The following is a 22,030-nucleotide window of genomic DNA, read 5'->3' as shown; positions in this document are numbered from 1 at the left end:
CATATGCAGCAAACTTCTGCCTCTTTTAAAATAAGAGTACCAATAGGAAAAAACCTACTCAAGGAAGAGTTAAGTCAAATATTCTGACCTGTACTATTTATGAGTAAATCAACCAATGTCCCTCACCAGTTAGTTTTATAATTATTTTCATATGATTTGGTATCTGTCTATCCAAGTACAGTCCAGTTGAAGACAGGATTAGAAATGGGGGAAGTCTAGATGTTTTGAAGACAGGGAAACACTTGTAAGAAATTAGGAAAAGGGAAACAAATTTTGTGATAGCCTTAATCAGTGTTTGTGGAGAAGTATTTAAAACTAGAGAGAGCAGTTGTAAAAGGTAAAGTATCAGGGGAGCTGGAGGTAGGTCTGGAAAATCCCTTGAAATCAGCAGAGAAATCACAATGGGTAAACATCTACTTCCGACAGAACAGAATGCCCATCCCAGGGCCTATCTGCTTGGTTATGAACGATGGTCATTCTGCAAAAACTGTTCCCCAAAAAACTAAAGAATTTTGCTTGGAAATGAAAAAGTCACCGCCATAGTTATTTTTCACCAAGAGAAAATAACTCTTTCCAAGGAGAGGAAAGAAAGCAAAGAGTAAAGGAGTGATGTGCAAAGTTCAATGGGGAAGAACCATTTTCTTTCACAGTTGGCTGAAAAAGTTCTTCAGCAAACAGTAACAAGGATGCCTTATGGGTTCTGAAAGCTCTTAAGCTGGCCATCAGGAATCTGAATCAGACTCAGCTATCAGCAACTGCTATCTGATCATTTAACTGTCCATGACTAGGTATACTGGGAAAAATAAAGTCGAAGACCGTTAAAAACAGAAACACGCAAGCATCTTTCTTGCCAGCCAATTAATGCTGATAGAAACCTCCAGGCCAGTTTTCAGCACTGCTGCTATTTTTGCCTTCATCACCAAAGGATGAGAGTGCGAGGTGAAACGTGTCTTTCTTTTTTGCGGCCTCCCGTGTCCCACGCCTGGGTATGATCTGCAGTCTGGGGTTCTGCCAGGGAACAGAGGCAGAAACCCCGCTCAACACTCTCCAGCCTTCTCCCTGTTTCCGAGTCCTTCTTTTTCAGAGTCAGCTTAATTAATTGTGGAAATATAATCAAACCAAAATAAGAAAGACAATAACATAGGAAAGAACAGAACCATCTGTCTCAACCCAAGCAATAACATTTTCCAGAAGTTTATGAGGATGGCAAAAGTGAAGTATAAAAAAAAAAAAAAAAGATGTAACTGAAGTTGTATTCAATCTGGGAATGTTTTCCCCGTTTTCTCCTACTCTGAAAATGAGTATGTACTGGGTCTCTCTGTTACCAAGCACGTATAAGTCCAGAAACCTGAGGGGCCTTGAAATGTTAATTTCTGTTTACATTTTGAAAAAAAAAAAAAAAGAGATGTTAAACATTTTAGCAAGCCATTTCTAACAAATGTATAAGAATACTTAAAAGTAAATTCAATTAGGATATTTAATTATTAACTGGATCTGCTATGATATAACTTTTAAATTTAACGTTCCAAATAGAAAATTATTTTTCTCCAGCCAAATTATACATATTCCTAAGCTAATGTAACTTTAGAGCTGTAAAAATAAGTTACTTTTGCATATGTGATATTCTCTAATTTCTTAAAAATGGTACGTCCTGGGCTTCCCTGGTGGCGCAGTGGTTGAGAGTCCGCCTGCCGATGCAGGGGACACGGGTTCATGCCCCGCTCCGGGAAGATCCCACATGCCACGGAGCGGCTGGGCCCATGAGCCATGGCCACTGAGCCTGCGCGTTCGGAGTCTGTGCTCCGCAACGGGAGAGGCCACAGCAGTGAGAGGCCCGCGTACCGCAAAAAACAAAACAAAACAAAACAAAATGGTACGTCCTCAAATTATCCAAAAGTTTCTAATTCTGCCCTCAATTGGACTATACTTGGGTAAGCACAAACATCAAATCATATGAAAATAATTACAAAGCCAAGTGGCAAGGGACAAATGACACTATAAAATGTAATATTTGAGACTGAAATGCTCAAAATAGTACTACACTCAGTGAAGTACGCTTATATTTTAACACTATACCCTTGGAACAAAAGATCCTACAAGAAATAGCCAAATGCAATTTATTACCACATATCACAAGGGATGTGCTGGGATATGAATAATTAATTTACTAATTAGAAAGTTCTTTAGTTCAAAAAGAATGGAAAGTACTTTCAGTGACACAACAGAGAAAACACATACATTATAGCTTCCAGCTTTTTAAGCTGATGTCCTCAAACTGGTATAAATTTTTTTCTATAATAAACAAGATTTGCAAAAGTATTAACACAATTACAGAGATTGGGTTAAAATGCACCAGAAGAAATTTTCTTCTTCATTTTTTAAAATCTCAATTAAAAGGGAAAAAAGGCCTTCTGACTAGAGGAACTGCTTAGAGGTCCCCAAATACTATAATTTAATTTTAAAAGGAAGAGAGAAGCCTGTGTCAGATAATAGGAGATAACTACTCTCTCAAATGACCATTGGGCAAAGTCAATATCTAGAGCTTTATTCTCCAAAATAACCTACAAATCATAGCTAATTCACTCCTCTAAAGAAATGGAAGGAAAGTATGGAAGGAGTGAGGGGGAAAAGGTAAAGGGTCAGGGGTAGAGAAAGGGGAGTACAGAGGGAACTGCAGATCAAGAGAAAAGCAAAATAATTAATAAAATAGGGACTTCCCTAGGGGCGCAGTGGTTAAGAATCCACCTGCCAATGCAGGTGACACAGGTTCGGGCCCTGGGCTGGGAAGATCCCACATGTTGCGGAGCAACTAAGCCCATGTGCCACAACTACTGATCCTGCACTCTAGAGCCTGTGAGCTACAACTACTGAGCCCACGTGCCACAGCTACTGAAGCCCACGTGCCTAGAGTCTGTGCTCCACAACAAGAAAAGCCACTGCAATCAGAAGCCCGCGCGGGCGGCGGGAGGAGAAAGAAAGAAATTTATTAAAAAATAAATATATAAATAAAATAGCACTATAGCAGAAAGCAAAATGAGAGCAGGGCTTCGTTCTGAGCAATGTAAGCACGATTTACTTACAAATACTGTCAGTGAGAGCAAAATATCTTTATAAGATGATACAGGAAGAGAAGGGCAAATGCTAGAGTTGTTCTATTTCAAGACTGAGAAATTTTTTCATTATGTACATAGGAGAAACAGATGGCCCTCTGTGTACCCAAATCTACGAATTTATGGTGAATTTTTATCGTTACACCACAACACTGGAGGGACTTGACACTATCCTGAATTATAAAGCATCCTGAATTATAAAGCATAATTTGCTAGTAATTAGTGTTTCTATTTAAATGATTTTAAAAGGGGATTTCATTAAAAGAATTAATTTTTAAATACACAGAATCATAGAACTTTTGGTGGTGAAAATAAATTTTTGCCTTCGAGTATACTTCCTTATTGAACAAATGAGGAGACTGTGCACCAGAAGTGAAAGTGATTCATCCCAAGTCCAGGACCCAAGTGGAGAATGCAGGCCCTCTGACCCAGGAAGCAATCTTCCCTCTACCACAAATTTCAGCATTCATCACTGGTGCATAGGTGTTTTTTAAGAAATAAGCACTTTGTCCCATCCCAGGGCCATGATTTTTCCTACACCTAAAGCGCTCCTGCCCCTAAGAATTAAACTGTAAGATTTGATGGCACTGATGTATATTAAAGAATGAGGAAATGGTACTGAGTTTTCTGTGACTCAGTACCAAGGACAGACTAAAAATATGAGAATTCTAGTCTAGAGAAAAAAAATTGAGAAGGATATGATTAAAATCTAAAAATCATAAAGTCAAGTAAGATGATGGCCCAAAATCTTCAACAATCCCTGGGCAGAACTAAAGGAGAGTGTGCCCTGAAGGCTGAAAAAAGTGGGATTTAGGATAAATAAAAGGAAGGACTGTGTCACATTTATGGAATTCACTGTCACCTGGTTTAACAGAGACTGAAAAAGATAGATGACTTCAGAAAAGTCATCTATCCACGGAATAAATTCTCCACCCACGTAATAAATTTTAACGGATGCCAAGTGTGCCCTCGAGTAGCATCCCTAACCTTTGAGGTTGACCACAAACCAAAGAACCAAGGCCTTTCAAGAAACCTCGAGGCCATCTTCAACAAGAATATACTAGTCTGCGTGACGGTGGGTCAGACCCACTTAGCAAGCCTTAAGTTCCTACTGGAAAGCAAGAACTTCCTCAATGGAGTACACATTAGAGAATCTATCAATCTGCTAACCCATTTCTAGACAAATAAAGAGGAAATCTGCAGAAAGATATTCCTAGCTCAAACATCTCACCAACCCAATACCAAAATGAAGAGACTCACTGGCCAGTCCCTGGGCTCCACAACAAAAAAGACCCCTCTTTGTTTTCCCACCATCTAGCTCAGTGCCTACCATCTAGCAGGGTTTTAATAACTATGGAGTGAACAAATTCTGCTCTAAAACTATATCTCCCAGAGGGTGTTAAGCTAATTATAATTAGTCATTTTTAACACTGTGGGATTAACAAAATATGGGGTTAACAACAAACATGGGATTAACAACTCTCAGAAATTATCAAAGTATCTAGGTTGGGATGGTTAAGAATATAGAACAGGGGCTTCCCTGGTGGCGCAGTGGTTGAGCGTCCGCCTGCCGATGCAGGGGACACGGGTTCGTGCCCCGGTCCGGGAAGATCCCACATGCCGCGGAGCGGCTGGGCCCGTGAGCCATGGCCGCTGAGCCTGCGCGTCCGGGGCCTGTGCTCCGCAACGGGAGAGGCCACAACAGTGAGAGGCCCGTGTACCGCAAAAAAAAAAAAAAAAAAAAAAAAAAAAAAAAAAAGAATATAGAACAGACCAGTAAAACCCCTTGGCTCCTGGAAAATTAACCACCAAGATCATCAAACCTAGCAAGATTAGGATGTATAAGCCAAAGTCAAAAACACATAAGAAAATTCAAAAGAATGCATAGAAAAATAATTAGTTTAGACTGAGTAGGTTAAATGCTACTCATGTGATGCCAAGGAAGACATTTACTCTAGGGTGTTCTAATCTAATTGTTAAAATGAAATGAATTTTTAGTGAGTGTATACCTTTGTCCTCTCATGTATATACCCCAAACTCGTCCTTTTTACGGGCCTAAGCACAATGGAGAAACTCAAGTATTTACCAAATAAATTAGTATCTCTGAGGATATTACAGTATTTATTTCAACAGCCTAAATTTTATTTAAATTACCAATTGTTTAGCACCAGTGATCTCACTGAACATTTCTTTTCCTCCCTTTATTCTCTGAGAAGATGACACCGTGATTATTACTTTGCTTCAGAAATCATGATACTTCAATTAAAAAATAAATTTAAAAAAAGGAAAAGAAATCATGACCACTCGAATCTTCTTCAGTCAAACCTCGGACAAACTCTATGACCATGGAAAACTCGGACAGCCTCCATCACATAAAGAAGCATAGTCCAGGGCCAGTTTTCCAAAACTGTTCTCTGCCATCATACCCAACCTCCACGGGTAAATCCCACCTATGGGAGTCAGGGCAGCGGGGTAGGGACAGGGCAGACAGTAGGGGTGGGAGGTGAGAGTTTCAACAGGGGAGGCAGCTGTTCCTGTAGCCAGCAAATAGTTGATAACTGTGACTTCTATAACATAACACTCCCACAAGATAAGGATTCCAGCGGCCATTATTTCTTATAAGGACAATGGTTTCCAGTCAACACAGGGCACAGTCTGTGAAAGGACGCAAGGCACTGACCTGTATATAATACACACACACACACACAGAATTAAAGGATTATTAGGATACCGGATGTCCAAACACTGCCAAAATGTGAACCCACAGAGATAATAAAAGCGCGAGCAGCAGCAGGATTAGAAATCGAAAAGGATTACAGCAACTTTGCGCCACACAATCGTGTGCCGATAGCTGGGCTACAAAGGCCTGCCAACTTTAGGCAGCCTATACTGTAAATTCCATTTCTTTTTGTTTGCAAAGGACCTGGGAGTTTTGTGTCCTAAAGAACCAGAGCCATTCTCCCCATCCCTAGAAATAGCAAGACATCGAAAGGTCAAAGGTTTGAAATTAAGGAAAGATCAGGGCAACAAATCAATACATCTTTTAAAATGAAAAACAGATAATTATGCACATACACTACACTCCATTAACACAACATGGGCATTGCTGGGACGGGGGTGCAGGGGGGAAGAACGAAAGAAATAAATTAACTGCTAATAAGCAGACTTGTAAATCTTAAGACCTCAGATTAATGGAGCCAAGCACAAAGCCGTAAAAGCACCAGTCCTCACACTGACAGCTCTGACTAAATTACGAGTAACTCCAAATGACACTGCTATGGTTCCTGGTGCCGGGGTAATAGAGAAAATGGCCCGGAATGACAGTCTCTCCCTCATGCCTCCACTAGGACCCTTACACAGCTATCATCGCTGGCAGCCGATTGCTGGTAAGAAGTCAGCAAGGGAAAAACACGGAAGCTTTGGGCAACTGACAGCTTGGTAGGAACCAGAGACCAAAGCATCAGCCCAGCAGGCTGCTTTCAGAGCTGTCAGATACAAGTACACGCAAGCCTTACACATATTGTGTATAAATATTCTGCTGGTGGTAAAAAGATGGCTGTGAGACCTCCAGCAGAACACCACGATCAAATACAACTGTCATGGGCAAAGTTGTCATGGCCAAGAGTGCTATTTCCAAATAGGGCATAAGTATAAATGTATACTCCAAGGTTTTTTAAAAATTAATGTGTACTTTGTATAGCCACAGAACTTGAGGACTCCTAATGGGATCTTAGAGATCTTGGGATTCAGCTCTTTTTAAAGCGTGCAAGAGCCGTTAGGTAACTTGACGAAAATTGAAAAACAAGTTAGTGGCGAAAGCAGGACACAGCTCTCTCCACAGTTTGTTTAAAGCTTTTTCCACTCCGGAAAGTGATCTTGAAAACTGGTCCGATGACAAAGGCACAATTTTATTGGTCACCGTGATAACAAGCAACAGAAGTATGCAGTAATAATTTCAGTAAGAGCAAAGCACAGCTGAAATTTCGAAGAGAGTAAAAGCCTTAAATGTATGCAAAAAAAAAAAAAAAAAAGTTTTTTTTTTTTTTTGGAAATTAACATTAAGTTGTGGAAGCCCTTCCTTTAATCTGAGTTTTAGCCGGCAATCTGTTGCTTCAATCCCAGTGAAAACTATGCCTTGTGTAGTCTAATTTGAAATGTAAGACCGAAGAGATCTGGAAAAGTACAGCTTTATCCTAGTACTTAATTTATACTATAGCTGTGTACTGTAATTATGCCTGAAGTAAAAGCTATATTCTGAGTAAAGACAAAAAAGCTCTTGTTAATGACATTCCATTCCCCCAATGTAGGCTTTAACAAAAGGCTTCTTCATTTGGAGCCAACTGTCATTACACTTTGTAGCGTGTATGGAGCTATTGGACTAATATTTGTCCTGGGATTAGTGTTGGGATAACCAATCAGTTAACTCCTCCACTGCAATATTCTATTATCCTCAAATAAATGACCAAAAGGAAAAAAAGAAAATTGGCAACCGGATCGACAACTATATTTATGAGATTAAACTCTCAAACCCTTCACAGTTTGCTGGGCAACTAATAACCATTTGCCAAGCTCTTCATTTAATAATGAGTCAGCTAAGCCTAAAGCAAATGTTCCTTCAACCAACCAATGGTACTACAGTCATATCCACACCGACAAGCTCCAGTTATTTATGTAATGTACTTTATTTAGAAGAAGTACAAGTTGCCCTGTACAAAAAATAAACTCCTGTCATTAGCCAATAAGAATGCAAGCTACCCAGCAGTATTTTGAATAACTGAAATTTATAGGAGATTTTGTAATTTATGAAAGCCAAAATGACCAGCAAATTGTTTAGGGAGTAAGTCCTAGTTGCATCAGGATTCAAGACTGGGGACCAGAAGCTCACCATCTAACTCTGCACTCAGTATCACATTACCTTAGGTCATCTGAGTCTCTGCACTCAGTATCACATGACCTTAGGTCATCTGAGTCTGTTCCCTCATTTCATAAAAAAGAGTGTTAACACTGAGGCCCTCCCCACCTGGGGATTATGAGGACTGAGCAAAATTCTGTTTGTCAAAGCAAAGTAAGCTGTATATTACACAACACAATCATAAGGAGAAAAGAGCCATGTGGGCTGCTTTCCAAGAAATAAGTGTGTCCGAACAGGAGAAAACACCAAGTCGCCTCTGCTCTCTGCTCTCCTGCTTCTCCGGCCCATCTCTATGTATCCATGAGTTAAGAAAAGCAACGAGCAGTATCCCCTTCACTTTTACTTACTAATAGTTCATCCATGCTGGTCTGGCATTTTTCCAAGTTGATCCGCTTTATTGCTACACGTTCTTGCCTGGGTTTACATAGAGCAGCCTGCACCACAGCTGTAGCGCCACTGCCTGAAACGAAATAAAAACAACATCAGTTATCAAGTGGCACACTGTCTGGTTACTATCTGTGACCCCCTTCACAAATTAATATCTATTTTTTTTAAGTTTCTACTCAAAGTATTCAAAACATTATCATTTGACATCTTTTTAAAGAGTTTCTTAAGTCCGAAAGTAATTCTATGAAGGAGAAGAAGGAAAAACTGCATGTTTCTAGAGAATACAAAGACAGTACCTGCACTTCAGAGGCTTAACAATCCAGGAAGGTGACCCACATCAAAAGAGCCCATTGCATATGGGAACATATGTATATGTATAACTGATTCACTTTGTTATAAAGCAGAAACTAACACACCATTGTAAAGCAATTATACCCCAATAAAGGTGTAAAAAAAAAAAAGAGCCCATTGCAATACAGGGTGTTCACTGCTGCCCTGAACAAAGGCTGAGAAAGTGATGGGTCTCATGTCACAAGAATAAGAGAGGGCTTCCCTGATGGAGCAGTGGTTAAGAATCCACCTGCCAATGCAGGGGACACGGGTTCAAGCCCTGGACCGTGAAGATCCCACATGCCACGGAGCAACTAAGCCCATGCGCCACAACCACTGAGCCTGCGCTCTGGAACCCTCAAGCCACAACTACTGAAGCCTGCGCACCTAGAGCCCGTGCTCCGCAACAGAAACCACTGCAATGAGAAGCCCGCTCACCGCAACTAGAGCAAGCCCGAGCACAGCAACGAAGACCCAATGCTGCCAAAAATAATTAATTAAAATTTTAAAAACAGAATAAGAGACATAAGCATCTAAGCACACCCCTGTGTGGACGCCATTACCATCGTCTCATGCTGATGCCTTCCCATTTCAGTGCCTTTACAGTATCTCAAGCTCTCCTCCCCCTTCAGCCCAAACCAAACCACTCCAGCCTGAGCTACTTCAGGGCTTCCATGAGATGCTGTGACAACTTATCTACTCTGAGCACTCTGTGAGCTTATTTCTTCCAATTTTGCTCTACAATTAGAAGAACAGGAATCAACCTGAGTATTCTCATGCTGAAAGCAGGACTTTTCAAGGATACCAAGCAAAATGATGCAAATGTGTAATTACAAAAGCTCTCAGCATTCATATGCATTTCCCATTTCTAAGGTTTCATGATCATTAGCTAATGCACTCAAATTCCTAAGAGACAGAGTCATGTCATCATCCATATTTTATAAGAGCAAACTGTAGACGTGTAATGATTTGTGGCAGAGAACAAAGAGCTCCTAATCGGATTTGTATTCCGTAGGGGCAAAAAGACCTCCAGGTTAAGGCATCTCAATTCTGCAAAGAATACCAAAAATCTCATTCTCATCACATCAATCCTCTCCCTGCAAGACTGCCAAGGAGAGAAACAGCCTGTACTCGGGACTGTGCAAAAGGGGGCAGATGTGACCGTCCGCTTTTCTCCTTCAAGTTTTTCTTTGGGTACTCTTTCCCAAATGAGTCACCGAATCTCGTCCAAAGGGCAGGAGGGAGGATCTTTTGTCAATAAGGAGGGGAGACCAGTTTTAGATTTTCTGACACACGTGAGAGAAACGCACGACACTTCTTGTGCAAATAAAGGCTTTCCCACCCCAAAGAAGTGCCCGAATGGGTGTGTTTAAGCACTGAAGTTCTGCCCTGTGGTCTCATCATCAGCTCTGGCCCCCTGATCTATGACCCGAGCAGGTCACCCTAATGCTCCAAAGACAGGTCTCCAAGTTCACGGCTTCTGTTCCAGGAAGTCCCACCTGTGTTCACTGGGGAAGAAACTCCACAGATACTGACCATCCACTATATAGTCGGCATTTTCCTCGCATAATTCTTGCTACAAGCCTGTGCAGTTTTTGTTATTAACCTCATTTTATATGTGAGAACACTGGGACTCGGAAAACTTGCCCACACAGTTAACAAGTACCTGAGCCGGGATCTGAGTCAGGTCTGCGGGACTCTAACGTCCATGGTTTTTTCCTACCTCCCACAAGTCAGAAGCGCACCTCTCCCTTTCCTTCCTTCTTTTGCCCTTCCTAGGAAAACATTTTCTGCCCTATATGGTTGAAGAAAAGAGGAACAACCTAGAGAACCTCACTCTCTCTAGAGCTCGGTGCAAGGAGCAAACGCCACTGTCACAGATTGTTTAAAAGGGGCTGCCTGTCCCTAACCTCACTGCTTCTCCATCCGCTATTACTCCAAGTCCCACTGGATCAACCTCACCGGCCCTGCAGATCGCAGCATGTTGGGCTCAATCCAGAATGTTCCAGATACCAGGGCCAAACACTACAAAGAGCCCTGCTGATAGCAGAGTGTATTTTCCAGTCAAGGTCTCCAGAACAAGAGACCATCACTGAAGGGAGCCACAGAGAAAGTGGTAAGTAGCAAGTTAGCGCTGGGCCTGGTACCCAGCAGAGAAATCAACAAAAGTCTTTAACAAGCTGCTGATGGGAAGCTCAGCCCTACCTGTTGTAAATCGCCCCCCAACCCCACCCCTCCATCCTCCATCCACATCCCAGAACATTCTCACATTGGGAAAACTGCAAAACAGGAAAGAAGAAAACAAATTCCCAGAAACGGTAAAATAAGTGTACATAATATGGGACTACCACGCCCAGTCAGTTAAGCCCTTGACTATAAAAGCCTTCTGGTTTCCACAGCCAAACGCAAGAATATGGACACAAAGAAGAATTCTAAAAAGGGGAAGGGATGTTGAGTTGGCTTTTGCACAGCAAAGGAGACCACTGACAAAATGAAAAGACAGGGACTTCCCTGGTGGCTCAGTGGTTAAGAACTCGCCTCCCAATGCAGGGGACGCAGCTTCGATCCCTGGTCAGAGAACTACATCGCACATGCATGCCACAACTAAGAGTTCACATGCTGCAACTAAGACCTGACACAACCAAAAATCAATCAATCAATTAATTAAAAAATTTAAAATGGCAGAAGGGGAGAGACAGCACGTGCAAAAGAGGGCCTCTGAGTGTGGAGCTCCGGAGTTTGGAGCCATATGGCTGAGAGAGTCTTGGTGCTCCAGCCGGGTGTCAGTCAGGCCTGAGACTTTGAGGTAGGAGAGCCGAGTTCAGGACACTGGTCCACCAGAGACCTCCCGGACCCATGTAATATCAAACGGCAAAAGCTCTCCCAGAGCTTTTGCTCTCAATCTTTTTGCTCTCAATCTCAATGCTAAGACCCAACTCCACTCAACGGCCAGCAAGCTACACTGCTAGACACCCTATGTCAAACAACTAGCAAGACAGGAACACGAACCCACCCATTAGCAGAGAGGCTGCCTAAAATCATAATAAGTTCACAGACACCCCAAAACACACCACCAGATGTGGTCCTGCCCACAGGAAGGACAAGATCCAGCCTCATCCACCAGAACACAGGCACCAGTCCCCTCCACCAGGAAGCCTACACAACCCACTGAACCAACCTTACCCACTTGGGGAAGACACCAAAAACAACGGGAACTACGAACCTGCAGCCTGCAACAAGGAGACCCCAAACACAGTAAGATAATCAAAATGAGAAGACAGAGAAACACACAGCAGATGAAGCAGCAAGGTAAAAACCCACCAGACCTAACAAATGAAGAGGAAATAGGCAGTCTACCTGAAAAAGAATTCAGAATAATAAAGATGATCCAAAATCTTGGAAACAGGGCTTCCCTGGTGGCGCAGTGGTTGAGAGTCCGCCTGCCGAGGCAGAGAACACGGGTTCGTGTCCCGGTCCGGGAAGATCCCATATGCTGCAGAGCAGCAGGGTCCGTCAGCCGTGGCCACTGAGCCTGCTCGTCCGGAGCCTGTGCTCCGCAACGGGAGAGGCCACAACAGCGAGAGGCCCGCAGACCACACACACAAAAAAAAATCTTGGAAACAGAAAGGAGAAAATACAAGAAACGTTTAAAAAGAAACTAGAAGAACTAAAGAGCAAACAACCAATGATGAACAACACAATAAATGAAATTAAAAATTCTCTAGAAGGGATCAATAACAGAATAACTGAGGGAGAAGCACGGATAAGTGACCTGGAAGATAAAATAGTGGAAATAACTACTGCAGAGCAGAATAAAGAAAAAGCAATGAAAAGAATGCAGGACAGTCTCAGAGACCTCTGGGACAACATTAAACCCACCAACATTCGAATTATGGGGGGGGGGAGGGGGGTGTCCCAGAAGAAGAAGAGAGAAAGAGAAAGAAAGGGACTGAGAAAATAATTGAAGAGATTACAGTTGAAAACTTCCCTAATGTGGGAAAGGAGATAGTCAATCAAGTCCAGGAAGCACAGAGAGTCCCATACAGGATAAATCCAATGAAAAACATGCCAAACCACATATTAATCAAATTATCAAAAATTAAATACAAAGAAAAATATTAAAACCAGTAAGGAAAAAAACAACAAATAACATACAAGGGAATTCCCATGAGGTTAACAGCTGATCTTTCAGCAGACACTCTGCAAGCCAGAAGGGAGTGGCTGGATATATTTAAAGTGATGAAAGAGAAAAACCTACAACCAAGGTTACTCCACCCAGCAAGGATCTCATTCAGATTCAACGGAGAAGTTAAAACCTTTACAGACAAGCAAAAGCTAAGAGAATTCAGCAGCACCAAACCAGCTTTAAAACAAATGCTAAAGGAACTTCTCTAGGCAGGAAACACAAGAGAAGCAAAAGACTTACAATAACAAACTCAAAACAATTAAGAAAATGGTAATAGGAACACAAATATGGAAAACTACCTTAAATGAAAATGGACTAGATGGTCCAACCAAAAGACATAGATTGGCTGAATGCATACAAAAACAAGACCCATATATATGCTGCCTACAAGAGACCCACTTCAGACCTAGGGACACACAGAGACTGAAAGTGAGGGTATGGAAAAAGATATTCCATGCAAATGGATATCAAAAGAAAGCTGGAGTAGCAATACTCATATCAGATAAAACAGACTTTAATATAAAGAATGTTACAGGGCTTCCCTGGTGGCACAGTGGTTGAGAGTCCGCCTGCCGATGCAGGGGACAAGGGTTCGTGCCCCAGTCCGGGAAGATCCCACCTGCCGCAGAGCGGCTGGGCCCGTGAGCCATGGCCGCTGAGCCTGCGCGTCTGGAGCCTGAGCTCCGCAACGGGAGAGGCCACAACAGTGAGAGACCCGCGTACTGCAAAAAAAAAAAAAAAAAATCTACAAACAATAAATGTTGGAGAGGGTGTGGAGAAAAGGGAACCCTCTTGCACTGCTGGTTGGAATGTAAATTGATACAGCCACTATGGAGAACAGTATGGAGGCTCCTTAAGAAACTAAAAATAGAACTACCATATGGCCCAGCAATCCCACTACTGGGCATATACCCTGAGAAAACCGTATTTCAGAAAGAGTCATGTCACAATGTTCACTGCAGCACTATTTACAATAGCCAGGACATGGAAGCAACCTAAGTGTCCATCGACAGATGAATGGATAAAGAAGATGTGGCACATATATACAATGGAATATTACTCAGCCATGAAAAGAAACAAAATTGAGTTATTTGTAGTGAGGTGGATGGACCTAGAGACTGTCATACAGAGTGAAGTAAGTCAGAAAGAGAGAAACAAATACCGTATGCTAACACACATATGGAATCTAAAAAAATTTTTTTAAAAAAGGTTCTGAAGAACCTAGGGGCAGGACAGGAATAAAGACACAGACATAGAGAATGGACTTGAGGACACGGGGAGGGGGACGGGTAAGCTGGGACGAAGTGAGAGAGTGGCAATGAACGTACATACACTACCAAATGTAAAATAGATAGCTAGTGGGAAGCAGCTACATAGCACAGGGAGATCAGCTAGGTGTTTTGTATCCACCTAGAGGGGTGGGATAGCGAGGGTGGGAGGGAGACGCAGGAAGGAGGAGATGTGGGGATATATGTATATGTATAGCTGATTCACTTTGTTATACAGCAGAAACTAACCCACCATTATAAAGCAATTATACTCCAATAAAAATGTTAAAAAAAAAAAATGAAAAGACAACCTACTGAATGGGAGAAACTATTTGCAAATGATATGTCTAATAAGAGATTAATATCTAAAACATGTAAAGAGCTCATACAACTCAACTTGAAAAAACAAACTGATTTTAAAATGTGCAGAAGAACTGAATAGTCATTTTTCCAAAGAGGACATGCAGGTGGTCAACAGGCACATGAAAAGATGCACAACATCGCCAATCATCAAGGAAATGCAAATCGAAACCACAATGAGATAACACCTCATACCTGTCAGAACGGTTATCATCAAAAAGAGCACAAATAACATACGTTGGTGAGGATGTGGAGAAAAGAGAACCCATGTACACTGCTGGTGGGAATATAAATTGGTGTAGCCACTGTGGAAAACAATATGGAGGTTTGTCAAAAAACTAAAAATTGAACTACCATATGACCCAGTAATTCCACTCCTGGTTATACATCCAAAAACAACAAACACACTAATATGAAAAGATGCAGGCACCCCAATGTTCATAGCAGCATTATTTGCAACTGCCGAGATATGGAAGCAACCTAAGTGTCCATCAACAGATGAGTGGATAAAGAGGATATGATACATACATACATACATACATACACATACATACACACACACACACACACAGGAATATTAGTCATAAATAAGAATGAAGTTTTGCCATTTGCAGCTAGCAACGTGGATGGACTTGGAGGACCTTATGCTAAGTGAAATAAATCAGAGAAAGACGAATACTGTATGAAATCACTTACACGTGGAATCTCAAAAATAAAACAGCTAGTAAATATATCACAAAAGAAGCAGACTCACAGTTAGAGAGAACAAGCTAGTGGTTACCAGTGGGGAGAGGAGGAGGGACAATAAAGGGGTGGCGGAGTGAGAGATACAATCTATCAGGTATAAGATAGGCTCAAGGGCTTCCCTGGTGGCGCAGTGGTTTAGAGTCCGCCTGCCGATGCAGGGGACACGGGTTCGTGCCCCGGTCCGGGAAGATCCCACGTGCCACGGAGCAGCTGGGCCCGTGAGCCATGGCCGCTGAGCCTGCGCATCCGGAGCCTGTGCTCCGCAGCGGGAGAGGCCACAACAGTGAGAGGCCCGCGTACAGCAAAAAAAAAAAAAAAAAAAAAAAAATAAGATAGGCTCAAGGATGTACTGTACAACATGAGGAATATAGCCAATATTTTGTAGCAGCTGTAAGTAGAAAGTAATCTTTAAAAATTGTAGAAAACTTTTTTTAATTTAAAAAATAATATATTTTTAAAATTTTTTTAATTTAAAAGGGGGAGGGAGTGTTGGGGAAAGTCTTTTATTAGAGCCATACACCTAGAGGATTGTTACTGCTTTATAACTACAGCTGACTAAAGAACAACTGGCAGCTTCTCATCTCTAGAAAGAAATATGAAAGCTTTAGGACCTGAGGTGACTGTCACAGCATGAATGGATTTAACCACCCATTGGACAATTTGGAACAGTCTATTTTGAATCCAAAGATTTCCTTCAACTGTTAAGAGAGATCAAGAACAACTTTAGAGGTGCAGGGAGCCTTCAAGACCATCAAGTCTAGCCCCTCACCATGTGGCTGAGGACAGGAAGGGAAGGGAGGCCAGCTCTCATCAGAAGCCAGATCACCCAGCACCCTGACATGGACTTCCCAGCCTCCAAAACAGGGAGAAATAAATTTCTGTTGTTGAAGGCACCCATTCTTAAGGTATTTTATTATGGCAGCCCAAGCTGACTAATACAAAAAGCTTTCCTTGTCTGTTCTGAAGTCCCTCTCCCACGATCACCTATGCTAAATTATGCCATATAAGTTAGAAGTTCTCAAAAACGTCCTAATTAATTCCAACAGCAATAAGAGACAAGATACAACTGAAGGGCCTCTGAAAGGCCTCTGTAATTCTCAAGTCGTAGGTTAGTAAGACCCTTGAGAAGAAGGTTAGACAGGGATTCTATCCAACCCTGATACTGATTCCCTCTGTGACACTGGCCCTATTTCTACCTCCGTTTCCTTAATGGGCATAATAAAATCTACCTGCAAGGCTTAATAACAATGAGTTTCACATCCCTGGAAAACATCGACTCAATAAACGTTAGGCTCTATCTCTGGGACTCATTTCTCCATCTGTAACATGAAGGAGATGGACTATATCTGTAGTTTGTACTGGGGAAAAGAGTGAGGGCAAAGTAGCTCCAGGTCAGGACTAAGTTTCATTTTGCTCACCAGGAAGATTCAGTCGGTTTAAAAGGGGGGGAACAGGTGGGCTAAACTGGAAAACCAGAAGACTAAATGATTTCTAAGGTCTGATACGGCATGATGAGTTTAAGAGTCTAAGATATAAGAGAATAACCCAGAGAATTCAGGAACAGCTATGAATTAATATCCTATAGCTACATTTCTCGCTGAAAATGTACTTTGATATCTAGCCAAACAAAATGATTTTAAGAAGTCTTTGTTCATCCAGATTGCACGAGTTCATATCCTAGCCCTGCTACATACTAGCTGCTTGTCCTTGGACAACCTTCTTAACATCTCCATGCCTCAGTTTCTTCCCTTGTAAGATGTCAATAATAGCACCGAGTTCACAGGGCAGCTGTGAAGATCAAATGAGTTAATACGTGGAAAGCCCTTGGAACCGTGCCTAGCACACAGGAAGTACTAATTAAATCTCAGCTAGAATTACTCCTCAGGGAAATCCCTCCAGGTCAGCTGGTGTCCTATCAATTTGTCACGTTAACACCACATAGTATTTCACGGTGTTGATGTACCACAATTTATTCAGCCCTTCTCTTATTGATGAGTACTTTTTTTATGTCCAGTTCCCCCCACATTACAACCAGTGTAACAATAAATATCTGGAACTCTTAAAATATGTATTAGTCGACAAGAACTTTCATGTTAAAGTTAGGACAATTGGTCGATTGTTCAGTAACCCCTTCCCATAAATGTCAGGATTTAAAAAGCAAAAAGGTAAACAGGAAAGGTATTACATTAGCCTGTGACAGGAATGGTGGCCAGGGGAAGCAAATTCTGTCATCATACGCTACTTAAATGAAGAGCACCAAGCCGAAACTTTAACAAGAGTTTGTGCATCTTTTAGCACCTGAGAAAGCTCCTTAATTATGCATAGCTGTCCTTTTTTAGTGAATAGAGTCCAGAGCTGTATCAGGCTTTCCTTTTTGGGGTGCTGGCTGCTGGTATGCAGTAAACAAAACAGATGACTTTGGTCCAGCTGATTTCTTCCAATTCTCTCTTCACCCAACTTGCTCGAGGTGCCCTATTTATGTCATGTGTCCAACCTCATAGCTCATGAGGCCCATCAGGTCCCATGAGGACCACAAGCTGGCCAGGGCGTGAATGGACACACACGTGAGCTCCACGGGGACACAGCTGCCACTCTGCCTCAGTCCACTGGCGCCATGTGACATCACTGACCTACCGGGGCAAGATTCTGATTCTCGCAGAAAAGCTGAAAATCCAGAATTTTGTGTGAGAGCTCCTAAATTAAGGTTAGCAATTTATGTTTAAAAACATAAAAATATGGTAAGTCACATAAAAGCTTGCCATATGGGCTTCCCTGGTGGCTCAGTGGTTAAGAATCCGCCTGCCAATGCAGGGGACACGGGTTCGAGCCCTGGTCCGGGAAGATCCCACATGCCGTGGAGCAACTAAGCCCGTGCGCCACAACTACTAAGCCTGTGCTCTGGAGCCCGCGAGCCACAACTACTGAAGCCCGTGTGCCGACAGCCCGTGCTCTGCAACAAGAGAAGCCACTGCAATGAGAAGCCCGTGTACCGCAACGAAGATCCAATGCAGCCAAAAATAAATAAATAAAACAAAGAAATTTTTAAAATATATTTTAAAAAAAAAAAAGAAGCTCGCCACAGGCCATATTTGCCTCCCTGGGTGACTGCTAGTTGGCTTCAAATGTGTACCCTTCCTTACCTGAAGGTACAAATTTAAAATTATCTATTCGATTACACATACGAAGCTGTCATTCTTCTAGATCAAAAATGGTCACATTTCCTATGGTTCAACATAATACGCAAACATACTCAGGACATGGGCCCACACTCATTTACAGCAGGTCACCACATGGCCATCCACCGCATCCTGCTACTTCATACAAAGAGAAAGCCATCAGAGCTATTCGGTCGTTTGGTGCATTCTGTGTGGAAGGAACACGGGCACAGTAAACTCTCAAGTCAAACACAAAGAAAAGAAACAGTGAGACAGGTGTTATGTGCAATTTTCTGGACAGATTCTTTTACAAAACAGATGCTACTGCTGGCCTGTCAGGATACACCAGGCCGGGCACAGCAAGGCCACATTTCTCACGGCAGCTACAAACAGGTGACCCTCGTAAGCAACCTGGCTTGTGTAACAGCCAAGCTGATTGAGTTATGTCCTTCTGCCTCGGTCAAAAGAACCACCGAGCAGAGCCTCCTTCTGGGGTTGTTGGAGCAGATTTAGAGCTTACTATAAAAAATCATAAAGACCAGGGTGAACTACAGAAATGGTCACTCAGTGAATGAACTTGTATTTCACCACTGACCTGGATAAACTACCTTCCCTGGGAAAGCCTGGCTTGTTAAAACCTTTAGAGGTCACAGACCTCAGGAAAGAAAAGCAAGGCTTGTGTGTAACTCAGCAAGAGCCATCTGATAATACCACAGAAAAACAAAAAGTCACCCGGGGCTCTGATCGTAAGGGAGATACAGGGAAACTGGTGTGTGGAATCAAACTGGAATGAATGTCATATGCTCACCTTGGACCTCAAGCTACACCTAAAGCAACAATTAAATATGTTTTAAAAATTTTAAACACAGCTCTATACTACCCTTACTAAACTCAGAAAGTGGACTGGGATTATCTAACACAAAGAAAATTATTATTAAGGGATACAGGTAAAGTCTAGGTACCTGGTTAAAGAGGAGTGGTATGTATGGGATAAGAAGCTGTTAAGGATCAGACTCTAACTTCCATCTAACTCAATGTGACTGATACTGTGATTTACTCCTAGACATTTCTGGTTTCCTTAATAATACACAGTAGATAAAAGAGTCACTCTGTAAATACGATTACTTGCCAGTTTAAAAAACATTTCACAATTACAGTCGTCCCCCCCCCCCCGCTTTTTTGTGGTTTCGCTTTCCGTGATTTTAGTTACCCAAGGTCAACCGTGATCGAAAAACATTACATGGAAAATTCCAGAAATAAACAATTTGCAAGGTTTAAATTTTGTGCCATTCTGAGTAGTGTGATGAAATCCCACTCCATCCCATCCTGGACATGAATCGTCCCTTTGTCCAGCGTATCCCACTTGTAAGTCACTTAGTAGCTATCTAAGGTTATCAGATCAACTGTCAAGGTATCGCAGTGCTTGCCATCAGGTAAAGCCTGATCATAGGTAGGTATGTACAGGGAAAAAAAAACATAGTATATGTAGGGTTCAGTACTATCTGCTGTTTCAGGCATCTACTGGGGGTCTTAAAACACGTCCCCCATGGATAAGGGGGAACAGCTGTAGTCTGAAGAGTACTCACTTCAAGGTTAGATCCCTTAAAGCTGAAACAACAGTTATTCTAAGATTCGAGTTCTAACGCTGACACTAATTCTAATGCTGACCAACAGAAAAGTTGGAGTGAAACATATGATCTCTCTGTCCGTGAATGTGTATTTATTGTTTAAGAAAAAGATCATCCTGTTTGGGTGGGGTGGGGGGCTTTGACAACACAGTCCCAGGGATTAGCTACGAATCACTTGAGATGCTGCCTTCTTTAACAGCCCCAGGCAGAGTTAGTTACTTCCTCTCTGCCCCTAAGGACTCAGTCCAGTCTCATGCCAGCACTTAACATGCTCATCGAGTTGGTCTCCACAGCCTTATGACTCTAGAACCAACCCTTCCACTGAGGCCCCTGCCTGGAACGCAGGAGGTCCTCAATAACTGTTTGCTAAGTGGATGAAACTCCCATCAACCTCTCCCTGGGTTGACTAGGTAAACAAGGGAGGTGTAGCTGTGCTCAAAGCTGGGTCAATACAGAGGAGTCTCAGCCCAATAGGCTATATAATCTGGAGGCAAGGAGGCAGAGCACTTTTACTCAGTATGCTCATTGTGTGTGTTTGTAAGTAGGTAGCTGTTGGTAGACATAGCAGTTAACGTCGAGGAACAAGCCTTGCAAGGCCATCTGCCTGAAGGCACTTATGGTTTGTAGAACATCCCTTTCAATTCTGGTGTCGTCAAGTGTCACGGGAAAGCTCAGACTGAAGAGCAATGTTCCACCAGAGTGGGTTGGGACCCTCAGTTTTGAAAAAGTGAATCCCCTGGCCACTGCTCAGCATGCAGGAGTCATGCAAAATGAGGCAGGCTAAAATAAAGTAGGGTCTTCAATGATTCCACTTGATGACAAAGAGGTGACATAAAACACCTGGTAATGTGGAGATGTGACAGACAGGAGCCGATGACAATCCTCCAAATCCATCTTAGGAAACACTGCATCAGGCCCTGGACCGCAGGAGGGACACATCCCTACAGAGCAAACTGGATTTTTATACTCAGTAAAGGTCACTTTGAAGTCCTCACCCCCTGTAAACTCAAAACCCCATGATCTGGCAAGACTGAAAAACTTCCTGTTCTGCTCTGAGGGAGTAGCAACTCCTCCCAGCAAAACCCACTCATTTTACTGATTAAATCAACCAAATAGAAGCCAACATTCCACAAAGGAATGTCCATTGCTATTCACACAGATAAACAGATACACCCACTGGCAAAGGCCAAAAGACGCTGAGTGCCCTGGTTCTCATACGGTATTTTAACATGGTATGGGGATGGTCTCCAGCTCCTTCCTGCTCCAACCTTAAGCCACCGGGAAGTGGGAAGGGCTCTAAATGCAAAAGGAAGAGCCAATATCTACACATCGAGGTCGGTCCCACTTACCCATCTCAGCCACATGCACGTTGTCTGTGTAGGAATAAGAAAAAGGCATCCCCCTCGCTGGACGGCAAGGCCTGCCAAGTGGACAACACACGACTGGGCAGAAAACTCCTTTCTCCCAGCTGACTGCATCAGAGCTTGCTGCGCTGAGCAAGGGTTGGGTGTTCAGCCTCCAGGGACCAGTGTACAACTTTGGGGGCCCCTGGTCTAAGCTTAGCACATCCGTAGCCCCAAGCCTGTTTAAGAAAAATAAGTCAAGTCTGTTTCTAAGCCCCAAGACAACCACCTCAGATCTAAGAAACAGTCCCCATGAGAAGCCCTGGGTTTGGGCAGATTTTTCTCAAAGCCTGCGAGACAGAGTAATTAATAGCTGAACTCATCTCAGAAACACCTAAGATGTCTGTTTAAAAAGCAGATTCCTTGTTTTGTTTATGATGAACTGATTTTATTTTATTTTTTTTATTGAAGTACAGTTGATTTACGTTTCAGGTGTACAGCCAAGTGATTCAGTTATACAGATGTATTATTTTTCAGATTCTTTTCCATTACAGGTTATTAAAAGATATTGAATACAGTTCCCTGTGCTATATGGTAGGTCCTT

At 42.4% G+C, this 22,030-nt stretch overlaps 1 protein-coding gene across 1 annotated transcript in view; it reads right to left on the bottom strand.

The window, feature by feature from the left end:
* STK39 (serine/threonine kinase 39) overlaps window positions 1–22,030 on the bottom strand; it is a 307,498-nt gene that overhangs the window by 238,218 nt on the left and 47,250 nt on the right. The window contains exon 2 of the mRNA XM_032638323.1: window positions 8,370–8,482. Within this exon, the coding sequence (XP_032494214.1) occupies window positions 8,370–8,482 (113 nt within the window). The remainder of the gene's footprint in view (window positions 1–8,369; window positions 8,483–22,030) is intronic.

This window comes from Phocoena sinus, chromosome 7 (genome assembly GCF_008692025.1).
Source record: "Phocoena sinus isolate mPhoSin1 chromosome 7, mPhoSin1.pri, whole genome shotgun sequence".
Lineage (NCBI taxonomy): Eukaryota > Metazoa > Chordata > Mammalia > Artiodactyla > Phocoenidae > Phocoena > Phocoena sinus.
This window is presented reverse-complemented; position numbering and strand designations above follow the sequence as displayed.